This window comes from Panulirus ornatus, chromosome 22 (assembly GCF_036320965.1).
Source record: "Panulirus ornatus isolate Po-2019 chromosome 22, ASM3632096v1, whole genome shotgun sequence".
Lineage (NCBI taxonomy): Eukaryota > Metazoa > Arthropoda > Malacostraca > Decapoda > Palinuridae > Panulirus > Panulirus ornatus.
Genome location: NC_092245.1, coordinates 650,343 through 666,135, shown reverse-complemented (window position 1 = coordinate 666,135; position 15,793 = coordinate 650,343). Strand labels below are relative to the sequence as shown.

General features: G+C 40.6%; 1 protein-coding gene across 1 annotated transcript in view; it reads left to right on the top strand.

The window, feature by feature from the left end:
* The window catches only part of LOC139756493 (tachykinin-like peptides receptor 86C), a 277,144-nt gene that overhangs the window by 118,161 nt on the left and 143,190 nt on the right, over positions 1–15,793 (top strand). Inside the window, exon 4 of the mRNA XM_071675936.1 lies at positions 5,219–5,353. Within this exon, the coding sequence (XP_071532037.1) occupies positions 5,219–5,353 (135 nt within the window). The remainder of the gene's footprint in view (positions 1–5,218; positions 5,354–15,793) is intronic.

Here is a 15,793-nt window from a genome sequence, read left to right as displayed (position 1 = left end):
CAAACTTATATAAACGTTTTGGATTTTCTTCCTTCTTATCTGCAATATTTTTTCCAAATTCTATTTGTTCCTTCTTTCTTATCTTGCCATACTTGTTCCTTGCTTGCAAGAGCTGGCTGACTATACCTTCTTCGCTGAACTTCTTGAAGCTTCCTGGCTTTTCGACATCTTCGATTAAGCCATTCTTCCCTATTTCTTAACCATTCCTTTGTATTTGAGGCTAGAGGTACCTATTTTCCTAATCAATAATGATAAATTTCACAGAACGTTTCACCACAATACCTTGGTTCTTGGCAACTGAATTCCGTTTCCTAATCTAGGTCACGACGATTCTATCTCCTCTTCAAGTCCTGTTTCTGCTCTCCTCTTTTAAGTTCCCCGTTTGCCAAATGCTCAGACTTAAGTATTACATTCCCACTTTCTCAGATGGTATAACATATATGATATTTTCAAGATATAGTGATGATGGTGTATTGTTCTTTCTCATCCTAGCATATTTCCTGACATAATGATGTAGGAAATTTTCTTGTACACACTCTAAGAAAATATGTCTCCATGATTCCCTGTCAACGGAGAATACAAGTTACGCCAATCTATCTCTTTGTCATTGAAAGTCTCCCATTATTAGTACTTTACCCTCTACTAAAAATACATCTTACTGCATCATGTATCATCCTGGCTGCTTCTTCGTCGTTGTCATTTTCGCATTTGTTCTGGGTCGTTAAAATTCTATGTAGGAATATCAACTTTCAACACCATTATGCACTTCATTCTTCCAACAATCGCCCCTCCCAGTATGTATCATCTCACTGGCTATTTACTACTATTTTCCTGAAAATTTAAGTTTTCGCTAATTCGGTGAGCCAATCCTCCTTCTTTTTTCTTCTTTTTCAATCCTTGCTGTCATGTACTCCTCTGAGTAGAAAAAGAGGGACATTATTCACTTAGTAAGCTTTTCCTCCACAACTCCAACAATATCAGGTACGTTTTCACATCTACAATTCCTAAATTTCTGCTCTTTACCATTTGATTATAATCCATCATCATTTGAGTGCAATATTTTCAGTCTAAATTTACCATCACCTAACATTCCTGGTTTGTCCTCTTGCTTCATTTGGTGCCTCCCGTTTTCTGCCTTCTAACTTATTCTTTCTCTTTCCCCCTCTCTTCCTTCATTCTATCACTACTGATACATATTGTGCTGAGTTCCACTCTGTTTTCAGGTTTCCTTAGCCTGCTTACACAGCTCCAAGAGATGACTCCAAATCAAATGTTAGGATAATTCATCGTGTCTTACGTTACTTTATCACAGGAATTGCACCTGGTAATCTACTGCCTCCAGTAACACTTAGATGAGCATTTCCTCTTTCTTTCTCCTTTCCTCTCTATCCGTTGTATGTTCTTCATCCCCTCCAAAAATGAATAACGGCTTGCGTTGACCGAGCTTTTGTCTAACTGATCTTTCTAGATGCTACTCGCCATGCGGTGAAGTCCATCATCTTTGATTCATCGACACATGTGCCTCCGACTTTCTCCATAATCCTTCTTTTTGCTAACAAACACTGAGCCTTTATGCTCTATGCCGTTCTGAATTTTTATTCAACTGGACTATGAATTTTGCTGAATGTTCTGTTTTGTACAGTATAGATCATTTTACTTACAGCTCCACTTAATGAACTGGTATCTTAGTTTCAGTAGACTCAGCTTCCAGTCCCACTGCATCAGTCAACATGTTCTAAGTCTGTTGACCAGACCCAGAAACTGCAAAATTCCCTCTACAGTTTTCATTAGTTTCTGTACTCTGTGTTATGGGCATTTCCTCTTCTTCGACAACCTTCAGGACATAGCTTAACAGTTGAGTGCCGCGATCATGTCCCTAGTGTGCCGTGGTACACTCCTAATTTGAGATATGATACAGATATCACAGTCTTAACAAACAACCTTCATATTCATATTAATGAAAATGCGTATTATAACTATGGCGTTGTACTAAGGATGTACTGTAAATGAAACACAATAAAGCAGCAAGCAAAGGCAAGTATTGGTTCGTACACTCCCATCCAACATTACTCCCTGCTCTCTACCTTTTCTCCTTGACCGTGCAAAGCTATGACGTTAAGAAAAGTTTGAAAATCAGTTCACGTACGGTATTCGAAATACATTGTAAGTTATCTAGATTTGTATGTATTATAAAGGCAATACATTTATTATACGTATCATGTGTTACTAAGAGTCCACGGGGAAATGAAACACGATAAGTTCCCAAGTGCACTTTCGTGTAATAATCACATCATCAAGGGAGATAGAAGAAAGAAAATATGTCAGATAATATATAACGTAGCTAGGACGCCATTTGGTAAACAAGTTACCGCCCGAATGTAGGTCGGGTGCGTTCGAGCCTGGCAAGATTATCCTTTTCCTTAATTTCGATGAATGATGGGTAATAACAGCAGAGTAGTGGCAAGAATTGACTCGGTTTGCCACGAAGATCAAGCAAACTTGAAATTATGCGTGGAATCACAAAAAGGCGGAGAAGTACTGTACTAAGACGTCTAGACTAGTCCATTCTGATCTTTCCTGCCTTTCATCATTCCACCTCCTTTTCTCTGATGCGAATATCTGCTTATGATTGCTCCACTCTCGTATTACTCCTTTGTGATATCAAGATTGACTCCTCATAACTGTACTTCCATCTCTAGTTGTGTAGACTTGAAATCTTGCCTTGTTTCGATTATTCAAACCATGTCCAAACTTTTGTTTTCTGGAGAGACATTTTTTTCTCCCTTCCTGTTGCTTACTTTATGGGTGGATCTTTCCAAAACTGACTGCTCTTGACATTTTCCCGTATCTGCATGCATTTCTGGCTAAATCCAATTGAAAGGAAGAGGAAAACTAAGCATATTTAGTATTTTGATAACAGGTTCAATATTACTACCCCTTGTTTTCTATTGTCTGGACTAAATCAAATGAAGTCACTCTCACTTACCGTCTGTTATATTTTCTTTAGGTTCAGACAGTGCTAAAGGTCTTACATTCTCCCTCTTTAATAGTAGGAATACCAGCAATAAAGTTTGTTGGTATAGAAATAGGAATTATCAATGAAATATTTCATGAATCATTAGTTGTTGATGTTGCATCTTGTTTGAAATCATTATAACATCTACTATTCTCCTCATTTCACCTCTACAATAACTCTTAAACAAACCAGCTCACTCCCTCCAGTGTGAGCCACTTACAATATTCGTTTCCTGGACATCTTTTTGAAACACAGTATTCTAAGATTTTGCTTCACTGAGTCTGGCAACACAATGGGCATTCGATGTGAAAACTGGTGTCTTACCACTCCCATTGTTACCAGACTCCTTAGAATTTGCAACAAACACACAATATCCAGAAGATGTATAGTTTAGCGGCCCCATTCACATCCCACTTCCCTCCCTTTCTTGTACATAATAGGTCTGCTGGAAAGTAGACTCTCTAAAACCTTGAGTAGAGCTCCACTAAGTCTACTGTGTATCTGATTACTATTTGTGTGATACGGGAAGAGGATTTTACACTCGTGTTGCCCCGTCTCTTGGGAGGAGAGCGAGGCTGGGAAGGGGAGAAAGGCTTCGACCTTGTATATATATGTACCTTGTCCTTACCCCTACGTGTGTATGCACACACACACACACACACACACACACACACACACACGCGCGTGTGCATACACCCCAGTCTAAACCAGGCACCCATTTATCGACCAACTCAGTGACGCTAACTACCGCTACACTTTGCCTCTTTCCAGTGGTATCTTAAACAGTAGTTCAAGTGGTTTATCTAACGTACCTGAAAATATCTTCAGCACAGGACCAGATGCCTTGTACTGGTCAAGAGCTTTTATTATTCTGTTGATATCTTTCACAGATATCCCAGTAATTCCCAAAAGCTCCTCCACATTCCATCTCACTGGTGTTGGGGCTATAGTATCTTCCACTGTAAAAGCACATTTCAATTCCTTGTTCAGTACTTCTTATATCCTTACATCATCCTCCACAATTTTTCCCTCTAAATACCTAAGACTGATTACCTGCTCTTTAGCTCTCAACTGACTCTTGATGAATGTATAGGAAAGTCTTGGAAATTTTCATCAGATTTGTCCGCAATATTTTTTTTTCAGTCTCTTTGTTCCTCCAGTCTTATCCTGCTATACTCATTCCGTGCTCTCTTATACTCTCCAAGTGCTACGTGGCTGGAGTGCCGTCTAAATCTTTGCTAAGCTCTTGTGCCTTTTGACATTTTTCATTAGCCAATATGCTCTCTCTAACTGTTCCCTTTGTAACTGAATCTTGAAGTACCCATGTCTCTACTGGTTCATTATAAAGTTCACGGAACCTTTCACGACAGAGCCATGGTTCCTGGCAACTGAGCTTCATGCACAAGTCTAGTTTACCACAGAGATTATTGAGGTTCGTAAAGTTTCCTCAATTATGTCCTCTCTTTGCGTTTTGTCTCACCTCTGCTTTGTTAGTGTCTTCATTTACTTTGTATTCAAATTTAAGTCGTACATGATCCACTCTTCTCATTGGTGTATCATGCGTGTTTAATGTATTAATTATCCATGTTCGTATGCGTGTAAACAAGATCCAGCAATGATGGTGTGTCATTACCTCCCATCTTAGTGCTGAATGTATTTACAGATACGTTAGATAAACCACTTGAACTGCCGTTTAAAATACCACTAAAAAGAGGCAAAATGTAGCGGTGGTTAGCGTCACTTAGCTAGTGGATAAATGAGTATCTGGTTTAGACTGGGGTGTGTGCACGCGTGTTCTTCTGTCTAATAGATTGCATCCCTATTACGGAACTTTACCATCTCAAAGAAATGTGTGTGTGTTCGTTACCGCTAGAAAAAGGAAACGCAAAGTTCCTTAATATTGATATCTCAGAAGGCAAACCAAGAAATATAAAATGATAGTGACATGTTGTAGTCCCTCTTATTAATCATCAGAAGGATGTCTTTCTCAAGCCAAATGAGTGATAGGTTTTACATCCCCGACTTTTTATCATAATCTTTTATAACACTTAATCTGTTGTTAGTGCAAAACCAACCACAAAATATCATATTTCAATATTTCAATCATAAAACGAAAAAAAGTAACTTTTTTTCTTCATTTCTGTTTGAAGTGTTTTTCTAATACATCCGTGTGTTCCTGACTCTCTTGGTCACCCACCACAGATACATCGCTATCGTAAGACCGCTGAAGCCCAGGATGTCCAAGAGCGAGGCTCGGCATGTCATCATCATCATCTGGCTCTCCTCCATGACCCTGGCTGTGCCCTGCCTACTATATTCTACCACCTTATCCATTAGGTAAGTCTGCCACACTCTGCTGTATAAAGAACTCTGCAAGTGAAACCTTAAGTTAAGCATTAGTCCATAAGGGCATCCCATATAGTCAAGGAGACTGTGAGGTCCACTGTTATCCATAAAACATGTATGGTGACAACAAATAGCCATCAGTATGGTGTATTCACCATTCTGATTGTGGCCATCAGGTGATAATATCTGACAATACTATGTGTCATATTACTGTCATTAAAGAGTGTTGCTTTCGACAACCAACAAGCGCGGTTAAAAGCAACACTGTAAATGCAATTCAGAGAACACATTAGACGAGTACCTCATTTCAAAGTCCACGACTTACTTCATTTATTTCTTCATGACTAAAACTTTTACAGGCATTTCTTCTTATGCAAATCAATTTGCTCTCATATCCTCTTCACTCTAAACTCTGTGTTCTTCTGTCTCCAAAAGCAGCTTCACATATACCCAAACAGTCTGTTGCTACTTTGCATTCTTTTTGTAAATGTAAACGTTCGTATGCCTCACCAACGTGTTCATAACACCGGTGTTCTCCATAAGGAGTTCAGCTCCACCATGGAGTCTGTGGGTCAGTCTACCCCATCAAAGAATCCATTGGTTTTTCTACTGCATCTGGATGGCGGTAAGCCCATCATCCTGCTCAACTTTGGTTCTGTGACCAGATCAGTCATAGTGCTCGTCTCGTGTGCTGATGAGGTTAGTCTTCGCAACCTCTATACAAAGCACGTAAGGTAGATATGCTCTATTGTGGAGGGTGTCAACGAACTCATTGTCCAAACTTGACGAATGCTCTTTAGAAACTGTTACTCAAGTGGGAATGTATGTCTGTACTCGAGAATCGCGCTACTGCTTTATTGTGTTAGTGAACTACTGTAGTTTTTCACGTGCATCCTATCTGTAGATGTAGAATTTCATCCTGAAAGGAAGTATGACGAAACGTTTTGCCTAGATTGTACCATTTCTGAGCCATTTACATGTTAAGGCTCCACTTTCTCCTTGATAGCGGTATATGTCACTGAGTGTCAAATTCACTCATATCAATTTCATAGTTGATATCTTTCTTTATATATAAATATGGTTGTAATATCTTCCCAAAAGAGAAACAGTGTTGAAATTTATGTGTTGTCGTAAATGTCAGTCTGCTAACGTTGTCTACTCAGCTCCCGTCTGAAAAATGTGACTCTTTTGTTACAAATTGTTTAACTTTTAATTTAGATTCTTGTGTGTAATTCACAAACAGTAATTAGAATAATTCCTTTGGGCGTGGATCAAAGCACATGACACACACACTTCTTGAGATGAAACGTATTTACCTTTTGTTGTGCTTGTGTTGTGAAATCTCTATCTGAGTCAGGGCGACAGTTTCTTCTCGTCGTTACCAAGAGGTCGTCAACCAGCAAGCTAAGAGATAAGTTCCTTCCTGTTTGATATCCAGATGGGATGGGACAATGTGTTAGTTGTACGGACAGACTTACAAAAGAAATGAAAAGGACATTGTGGCCGTATTGTTTTCAAGGTTTTTATGAAAGAATCAGATCGACCTAATTTTGTTATTAGAATATAATCTAGGAATCTGAGCCGATGTTTAATGACGTAGTGATCCTCTACATTTTGTCATAAGAGTCATCTGAAGAAACGGAATCACTATATCTTGCATCAACGATCATACTGTCGTAGAAATGAGCTTTCATCGTTGACTTTTACATAGATATTGTTCTGGACTTCTCTATTCTAGTATAATTTTCATTTACGCATTTTGTAGTAATTTCTTCGTAGCTGTAGTACTTAGAGAGACTGAGGCGCTTCTAAGTAACGAAATGTTATAATTCTATCTTCCCACTTGGTTTTTCGTACGGGATGGTAGCTCAAGCATAGCCAGGGTTTCTAGATTAGTTGATATAGAAGCGCTTGTTAAACCATGGTCACAAATCTCCAGCTAACTTTCAAATATTCATGGGAACACTCACAAACTCCCAGTGTGATTGCTAGTACTCTCAAAGCTATGATGATAACAAAGGCATTAACAAAGGCATGAATGTCAGATTTCTAATCTCACCAACAATTTCTGCCTATGCCAGAGGATATGCAGGATTCACCAAATCATTTCTAGTGGCATCTGTAAAGGCTGTTCCCCAGATCAAATTTTAAGTGATATTCACATAAATGATTACTTATTAGCTTTGAACAACAAGGTAATCGTAACCCACTATGACCTCGAGAATATTTTTTTACGTATCCGGAAGCGATACAGTGTCAGACCAGATACACCAAGGTATACAGTATTATGATAAGGAAATTCTTCAGGATGCTGAGGATGAAAGGTATTTGTATCACAGATTTAAGGACTCGACCTTTCGGAAGGGGACATCCTCGAGCAGAGGCGCACTTTCTGTGACCTTTTTTTATATATCTGTTCAGTTTTCCCAACTCCTTCCGTTATCATTAGAATGCATAAAGATACTTGCATTGCAACGCTCGAATCGAACACAAGTGTATAAATGAGTACCTTACATAAGGCCAGTGTAACGACAAAGAAGGCCATATTACCCTTGCTATATAAGGATGTCAATGACCAGTGTCAACCAAAATTTCGAAACTATGAGTCATCACCAAACTTTTATATAATTTCGTACCAATATTACAACTTAGTGATAGTTAACCATCATACCCATTACAGTTAGATTGTCTAAACCAACACTTCTCAATCAGGAAGAGAAATCTGGGATTCATTGAAGTCACTGACACTTCTTTTTTCCTTTTTGTCAGCTGAGACGAAACTGAGTCCCCTAATCTAGAGACATCTCATTAACGCTGCCAATTAACTAAATCAGAGCATGCGAAGAGGGTTGAAGAAGCTGTGGAAAGGTCTGCTTGGACCTGCTTCTACATAGATAAGCTGGAATAACTGCATTGCACATGGTAGCCAAAGGGGTTCGAGTCCTTTCCGCTGAAGGGCTTTATGTGGTCTATGAAAGGTCTTGTTCATATGCTCTCTCTCTCTCTCTCTCTCTCTCTCTCTCTCTCTCTCTCTCTCTCTCTCTCTCTCTATATATATATATATATATATATATATATATATATATTTTTTTTTTTTTTTTTTATACTTTGTCGCTGTCTCCCGCGTTTGCGAGGTAGCGCAAGGAAACAGACGAAAGAAATGGCCCAACCCCCCCCATACACATGTACATACACACGTCCACACACGCAAATATACATACTTACACAGCTTTCCTTGGTTTACCCCGGACGCTTCACATGCCTTGATTCAATCCACTGACAGCACGTCAACCCCTGTATACCACATCGCTCCAATTCACTCTATTCCTTGCCCTCCTTTCACCCTCCTGCATGTTCAGGCCCCGATCACACAAAATCCTTTTCACTCCATCTTTCCACCTCCAATTTGGTCTCCCTCTTCTCCTCGTTCCCTCCACCTCCGACACATATATCCTCTTGGTCAATCTTTCCTCACTCATTCTCTCCATGTGCCCAAACCATTTCAAAACACCCTCTTCTGCTCTCTCAACCACGCTCTTTTTATTTCCACACATCTCTCTTACCCTTACGTTACTTACTCGATCAAACCACCTCACACCACACATTGTCCTCAAACATCTCATTTCCAGCACATCCATCCTCCTGCGCACAACTCTATCCATAGCCCACGCCTCGCAACCATACAACATTGTTGGAACTACTATTCCTTCAAACATACCCATTTTTGCTTTCCGGGATAATGTTCTCGACTTCCACACATTCTTCAAGGCTCCCAGAATTTTCGCCCCCTCCCCCACCCTATGATCCACTTCCGCTTCCATGGTTCCATCCGCTGACAGATCCACTCCCAGATATCTAAAACACTTCACTTCCTCCAGTTTTTCTCCATTCAAACTCACCTCCCAATTGACTTGACCCTCAACCCTACTGTACCTAATAACCTTGCTCTTATTCACATTTACTCTTAACTTTCTTCTTCACACACTTTACCAAACTCAGTCACCAGCTTCTGCAGTTTCTCACATGAATCAGCCACGAGCGCTGTATCATCAGCGAACAACAACTGACTCACTTCCCAAGCTCTCTCATCCCCAACAGACTTCATACTTGCCCCTCTTTCCAAGTCTCTTGCATTCACCTCCCTAACAACCCCATCCATAAACAAATTAAACAACCATGGAGACATCACACACCCCTGCCGCAAACCTACATTCACTGAGAACCAATCACTTTCCTCTCTTCCTACACGTACACATGCCTTACACCCTCGATAAAAACTTTTCACTGCTTCTAACAACTTGCCTCCCACACCATATATTCTTAATACCTTCCACAGAGCATCTCTATCAACTCTATCATATGCCTTCTCCAGATCCATAAATGCTACATACAAATCCATTTGCTTTTCTAAGTATTTCTCACATTCATTCTTCAAAGCAAACACCTGATCCACACATCCTCTACCACTTCTGAAACCACACTGCTCTTCCCCAATCTGATGCTCTGTACATGCCTTCACCCTCTCAATCAATACCCTCCCATATAATTTACCAGGAATACTCAACAAACTTATACCTCTGTAATTTGAGCACTCACTCTTATCCCCTTTGCCTTTGTACAATGGCACTATGCACGCATTCCGCCAATCCTCAGGCACCTCACCATGAGTCATACATACATTAAATAACCTTACCAACCAGTCAACAATACAGTCACCCCCTTTTTTAATAAATTCCACTGCATTACCATCCAAACCTGCTGCCTTGCCGGCTTTCATCTTCCGCAAAGCTTTCACTACCTCTTCTCTGTTTACCAAATCATTTTCCCTAACCCTCTCACTTTGCACACCACCTCGACCCAAACACCCTATATCTGCCACTCTGTCATCAGACACATTCAACAAACCTTCAAAATACTCATTCCATCTCCTTCTCACATCACCACTACTTGTTATCACCTCCCCATTTACGCCCTTCACTGAAGTTCCCATTTGCTCCCTTGTCTTACGCACCCTATTTACCTCCTTCCAGAACATCTTTTTATTCTCCCTAAAATTTACTGATAGTCTCTCACCCCAACTCTCATTTGCCCTTTTTTTCACCTCTTGCACCTTTCTCTTGACCTCCTGTCTCTTTCTTTTATACTTCTCCCACTCAATTGCATTTTTTCCCTGCAAAAATCGTCCAAATGCCTCTCTCTTCTCTTTCACTAATACTCTTACTTCTTCATCCCACCACTCACTACCCTTTCTAAACAGCCCACCTCCCACTCTTCTCATGCCACAAGCATCTTTTGCGCAATCCATCACTGATTCCCTAAATACATCCCATTCCTCCCCCACTCCCCTTGCTTCCATTGTTCTCACCTTTTTCCATTCTGTACACAGTCTCTCCTGATACTTCTTCACACAGGTCTCCTTCCCAAGCTCACTTACTCTCACCACCTTCTTCACCCCAACATTCACTCTTCTTTTCTGAAAACCCATACTAATCTTCACCTTAGCCTCCACAAGATAATGATCAGACATCCCTCCAGTTGCACCTCTCAGCACATTGACATCCAAAAGTCTCTCTTTCGCACGCCTGTCAATTAACACGTAATCCAATAACGCTCTCTGGCCATCTCTCCTACTTACATAAGTATACTTATGTATATCTCGCTTTTTAAACCAGGTATTCCCAATCATCAGTCCTTTTTCAGCACATAAATCTACACGCTCTTCACCATTTCCATTTACAACACTGAACACCCCATGCATACCAATTATTCCCTCAACTGCCACATTACTCACCTTTGCATTCAAATCACCCATCACTATAACCCGGTCTCGTGCATCAAAACCGCTAACACACTCATTATATATATATATATATATATATATATATATATATATATATATATATATATATATATATATATATATATATATATATATATTATTTATTTATTTATTTATTTTGCTTTGTCGCTGTCTCCCGCGTTTGCGAGGTAGCGCAAGGAAACAGACGAAAGAAATAGCCCAACCCACACCCATACACAATATATACACACACACACGTCCACACACGCAAATATACATACCTATACATCTCAATGTACACACACACATACACACACAGACACATACATATATACCCATGCACACAACCCACACTGTCTGCCCCCATTCACTCCCATCGCCACCCCGCCACACATGGAACACCATACACCTCCCCCCTCATGTGTGCGAGGTAGCACTAGGAAAACACAACAAAGGCCCCATTTGCTCACACTCAGTCTCCAGCTGCCACGCAACAATGCCCGAAACCACAGCTCCCCTTCCACATCCAAGCCCCACACAACTTTCCATGGTCCACCCCAGACGCTTCACATGCCACGATTCAATCCACTGACAGCACGTCAACCCTGGTACACCACATCGATCCAATTCACTCTATTCCTTGCCCTCCTTTCACCCTCCTGCATGTTCAGGCCCCGATCACAAAAAATCTTTTTCACTCCATCTTTCCACCTCCAATTTGGTCTACCACTTCTCCTCGTTCCCTCCACCTCCGACACATATATCCTCTTGGTCAATCTTTCCTCACTCATTCTCTCCATGTGCCCAAACCATTTCAAAACACCCTCTTCTGCTCTCTCAACCACGCTCTTTTTATTTCTACATATCTCTCTTACCCTTACATTACTTACTCGATCAAACCACCTCACACCATACATTGTCCTCAAACATCTCATTTCCAGCACATCCACCCTCCTGCGCACAACTCTATCCATAGCCTACGCCTCGCAACCATACAACATTATTGGAACCACTATTCCTTCAAACATACCCATTTTTGTTTTCCGAGATAATGTTCTCGACTTCCACACATTCTTCAAGGCTCCCAGGATTTTCGCCCCCTCCTCCACCCTATGATTCACTTCCGCTTCCATGGTTCCATTCGCTGCCAGATCCACTCCCAGGTATCTAAAACACTTTACTTCCTCCAGTTTTTTTCCATTCAAACTTACCTCCCAAATGACTTGACCCTCAACCCTACTGTACCTAATAACCTTGCTCTTATTCACATTTACTATTAACTTTCTTCTTTCACACACTTTACCAAACTCAGTCACCAGCTTCTGCAGTTTCTCGCATGAATCAGCCACCAGCGCTGTATCATCAGCGAACAACAACTGACTCACTTCCAAAGCTCTCTCATCCCCAACAGACTTCATACTTGCCCCTCTTTCCAAAACTCTTGCATTTACCTCCATAACAACCCCATCCATAAACAAATTAAACAACCATGGAGACATCACACACCCCTGCCGTAAACCTATACTCACTGAGAACCAATCACTTTCCTCTCTTCCTACATGTACACATGCCTGACATCCTCGATAAAAACTTTTCACTGCTTCTAACAACTTGCCTCCCACACCATATATTCTTAATACCTTCCACAGAGCATCTCTATCAACTCTATCATATGCCTTCTCCAGATCCATAAATCCTACATACAAATCCATTTGTTTTTCTAAGTATTTCTCACATACATTCTTCAAAGCAAACACCTGATCCACACATCCTCTACCATTTCTGAAACCACACTGCTCTTCCCCAACACAATCTGATGCTCTGTACATGCCTTTACCCTCTCAATCAATACCCTCCCAAATAATTTACCAGGAATACTCAGCAAACTTATACCTCTGTAATTTGAGCACTCACTCTTATCCCCTTTGCCATTGTACAATGGCACTATGCACGCATTCCGCCAATCCTCAGGCACCTCACCATGAGTCATACATACATCAAATAACCTTACCAACCAGTCAACAATACAGTCACCCCCTTTTTTGATAAATTCCACTGCAATACTATTCAAACCTGCTGCCTTGCCGGCTTTCATCTTCCGCAAAGCTTTTGCTACCTCTTCTCTGTTTACCAAATCATTTTCCCTAACCCTCTCACTTTGCACACCACCTCGACCAAAACATCCTATATCTGCCACTCTATCATCAAATACATTCAACAAACCTTCAAAAATCTCACTCCATCTCCTTCGCACATCACCACTACTTGTTATCACCTCCCCATTTGCGCCCTTAACTGAAGTTCCCATTTGCTCCCTTGTCTTACGCACTTTATATACCTACTTCCAGAACATGTTTTTTTTTTTTTTTTTTTTTTTTTTTTTTTTTTTTTTTTTCCAAAAGAGGGAACAGAGAAGGGGCCCAGGTGAGGATATTCCCTCAAGGGCCTAGTCCTCTGTTCTCAACGCTACCTCGCTAATGCGGGAAATGGCGAATAGTATGAAAGAAAGAAAAAAGATATATATATATATATATATATATATATATATATATATATATATATATATATATATATATATATATATATATATATATATATATATATATATATATCCCCAACAGATGATGGGGGTGAGAGAGCTTGGGAAGTGAGTCAGTTGTTGTTCGCTGATGATACAGCGCTGGTGGCTGATTAATGTGAGAAACTGCAGAAGCTGGTGACTAAGTTTGGTAAAGTGTGTGAAAAAAGAAAGTTAAGAGTAAATGTGAATAAGAGCAAGGTTATTAGGTACAGTGGGGTTGAGGGTCAAGTCAATTGGGAGGTGAGTTTGAATGGAGAAAAACTGGAGGAAGTGAAGTGTTTTAGATATCTGGGAGTGGATCTGGCAGCGGATGGAACCATGGAAGCGGAAGTGGATCATAGGGTGGGGGAGGGGGCGAAAATTCTGTGAGCCTTGAAGAATGTGTGGAAGTCGAGAACATTATCTCGGAAAGCAAAAATGGGTATGTTTGAAGGAATAGTGGTTCCAAAAATGTTGTATGGTTGCGAGACGTGGGCTATGGATAGAGTTGTGCGCAGGAGGATGGATGTGCTGGAAATGAAATGTTTGAGGACAATATGTGGTGTGAGGTGGTTTGATCGAGTAAGTAACGTAAGGGTAAGAGAGATGTGTGGAAATAAAAAGAGCGTGGTTGAGAGAGCAGAAGAGGGTGTTTTGAAATGGTTCGGGCACATGGAGAGAATGAGTGAGGAAAGATTGACCAAGAGAATATATGTGCCGGAGGTGGAGGGATCGAGGAGAAGAGGGAGACCAAATTGGAGGTGGAAAGATGGAGTGAAAAAGATTTTGTGTGATCGGGGCCTGAACATGCAGGAGGGTGAAAGGAGGGCAAGGAATAGAGTGAACTGGAGCGATGTGGTATACCGGGGTTGACGTGCTGTCATTGGATTGAATCAAGGCATGTGAAGCGTCTGGGGTAAACCATGGAAAGCTGTGTAGGTATGTATATTTGCGTGTGAGGACGTATGTATATACATGTGTATGGGGGTGGGTTAGGCCATTTCTTTCGTCTGTTTCCTTGTGCTACCTCGCAAACGCGGGAGACGGCGACAAAGCAAAAAGAAAAAAAAAAAAAAAATATATATATATATATATATATATATATATATATATATATATATATATATATATATATATATATATATATATATATATATATATGTATATATATATATATATATATATATATATATATTTATCTATCATTTATCATTTATTATGCTTTGTCGCTGTCTCCCGCGTTAGCGAGGTAGCGCAAGGAAACAGACGAAAGAATGGCCCAACCCGCCCACATACACATGTATATACACACACGTCCACAGACACAAATATACATACCAATACATCTCAATGTACACATATATATACACATACAGACATATACATATATACACATGTACATAATTCATACTGTCTGCCTTTATTTGTTCCAATCGCCACCCCACCGCACATGGTATAACAACCCCCTACCCCTTATGTGTGTGAGGTAGCGCTAGGAAAAGACACCAAAGGCCCCATTCGTTCACACTCATTCTCTAGCTGTCATGTAATAATGCACCGAAACCACAGTTCCCTTTCCACATCCAGGCCCCACACAACTTTCCATGGTTTACCCCAGACGCTTCACATGCCCTGGTTCAATCCATTGATAGCACGTCGACCCAGGTATACCACATCGTTCCAATTCACTCTATTCCTTGCACGCCTTTCACCCTCCTGCATGTTCAGGCCCCGATCACTCAAAATCTTTTTTACTCCATCTTTCCACCTAAAATTTGGCTCCCACTTCTCCTCGTTCCCTCCGCTTCTGACACATATATCATCTTGGTCAATCTTTCCTCACTCATTCTCTCCATGTGACCAAAGCATTTCAAAGCACCCTCTTCTGCTCTCTCAACCACACTCTTTTTATTTCCACACATCTCTCTTACCCTTACATTACTTACTCGATCAAACCACCTCACACACACATTGTCCTCAAACATCTCATTTCCAGCACATCCACCCTCCTGCGCACAACTCTATCCATAGCCCACGCCTCACAACCATACAACATTGTTGGAACTACAAT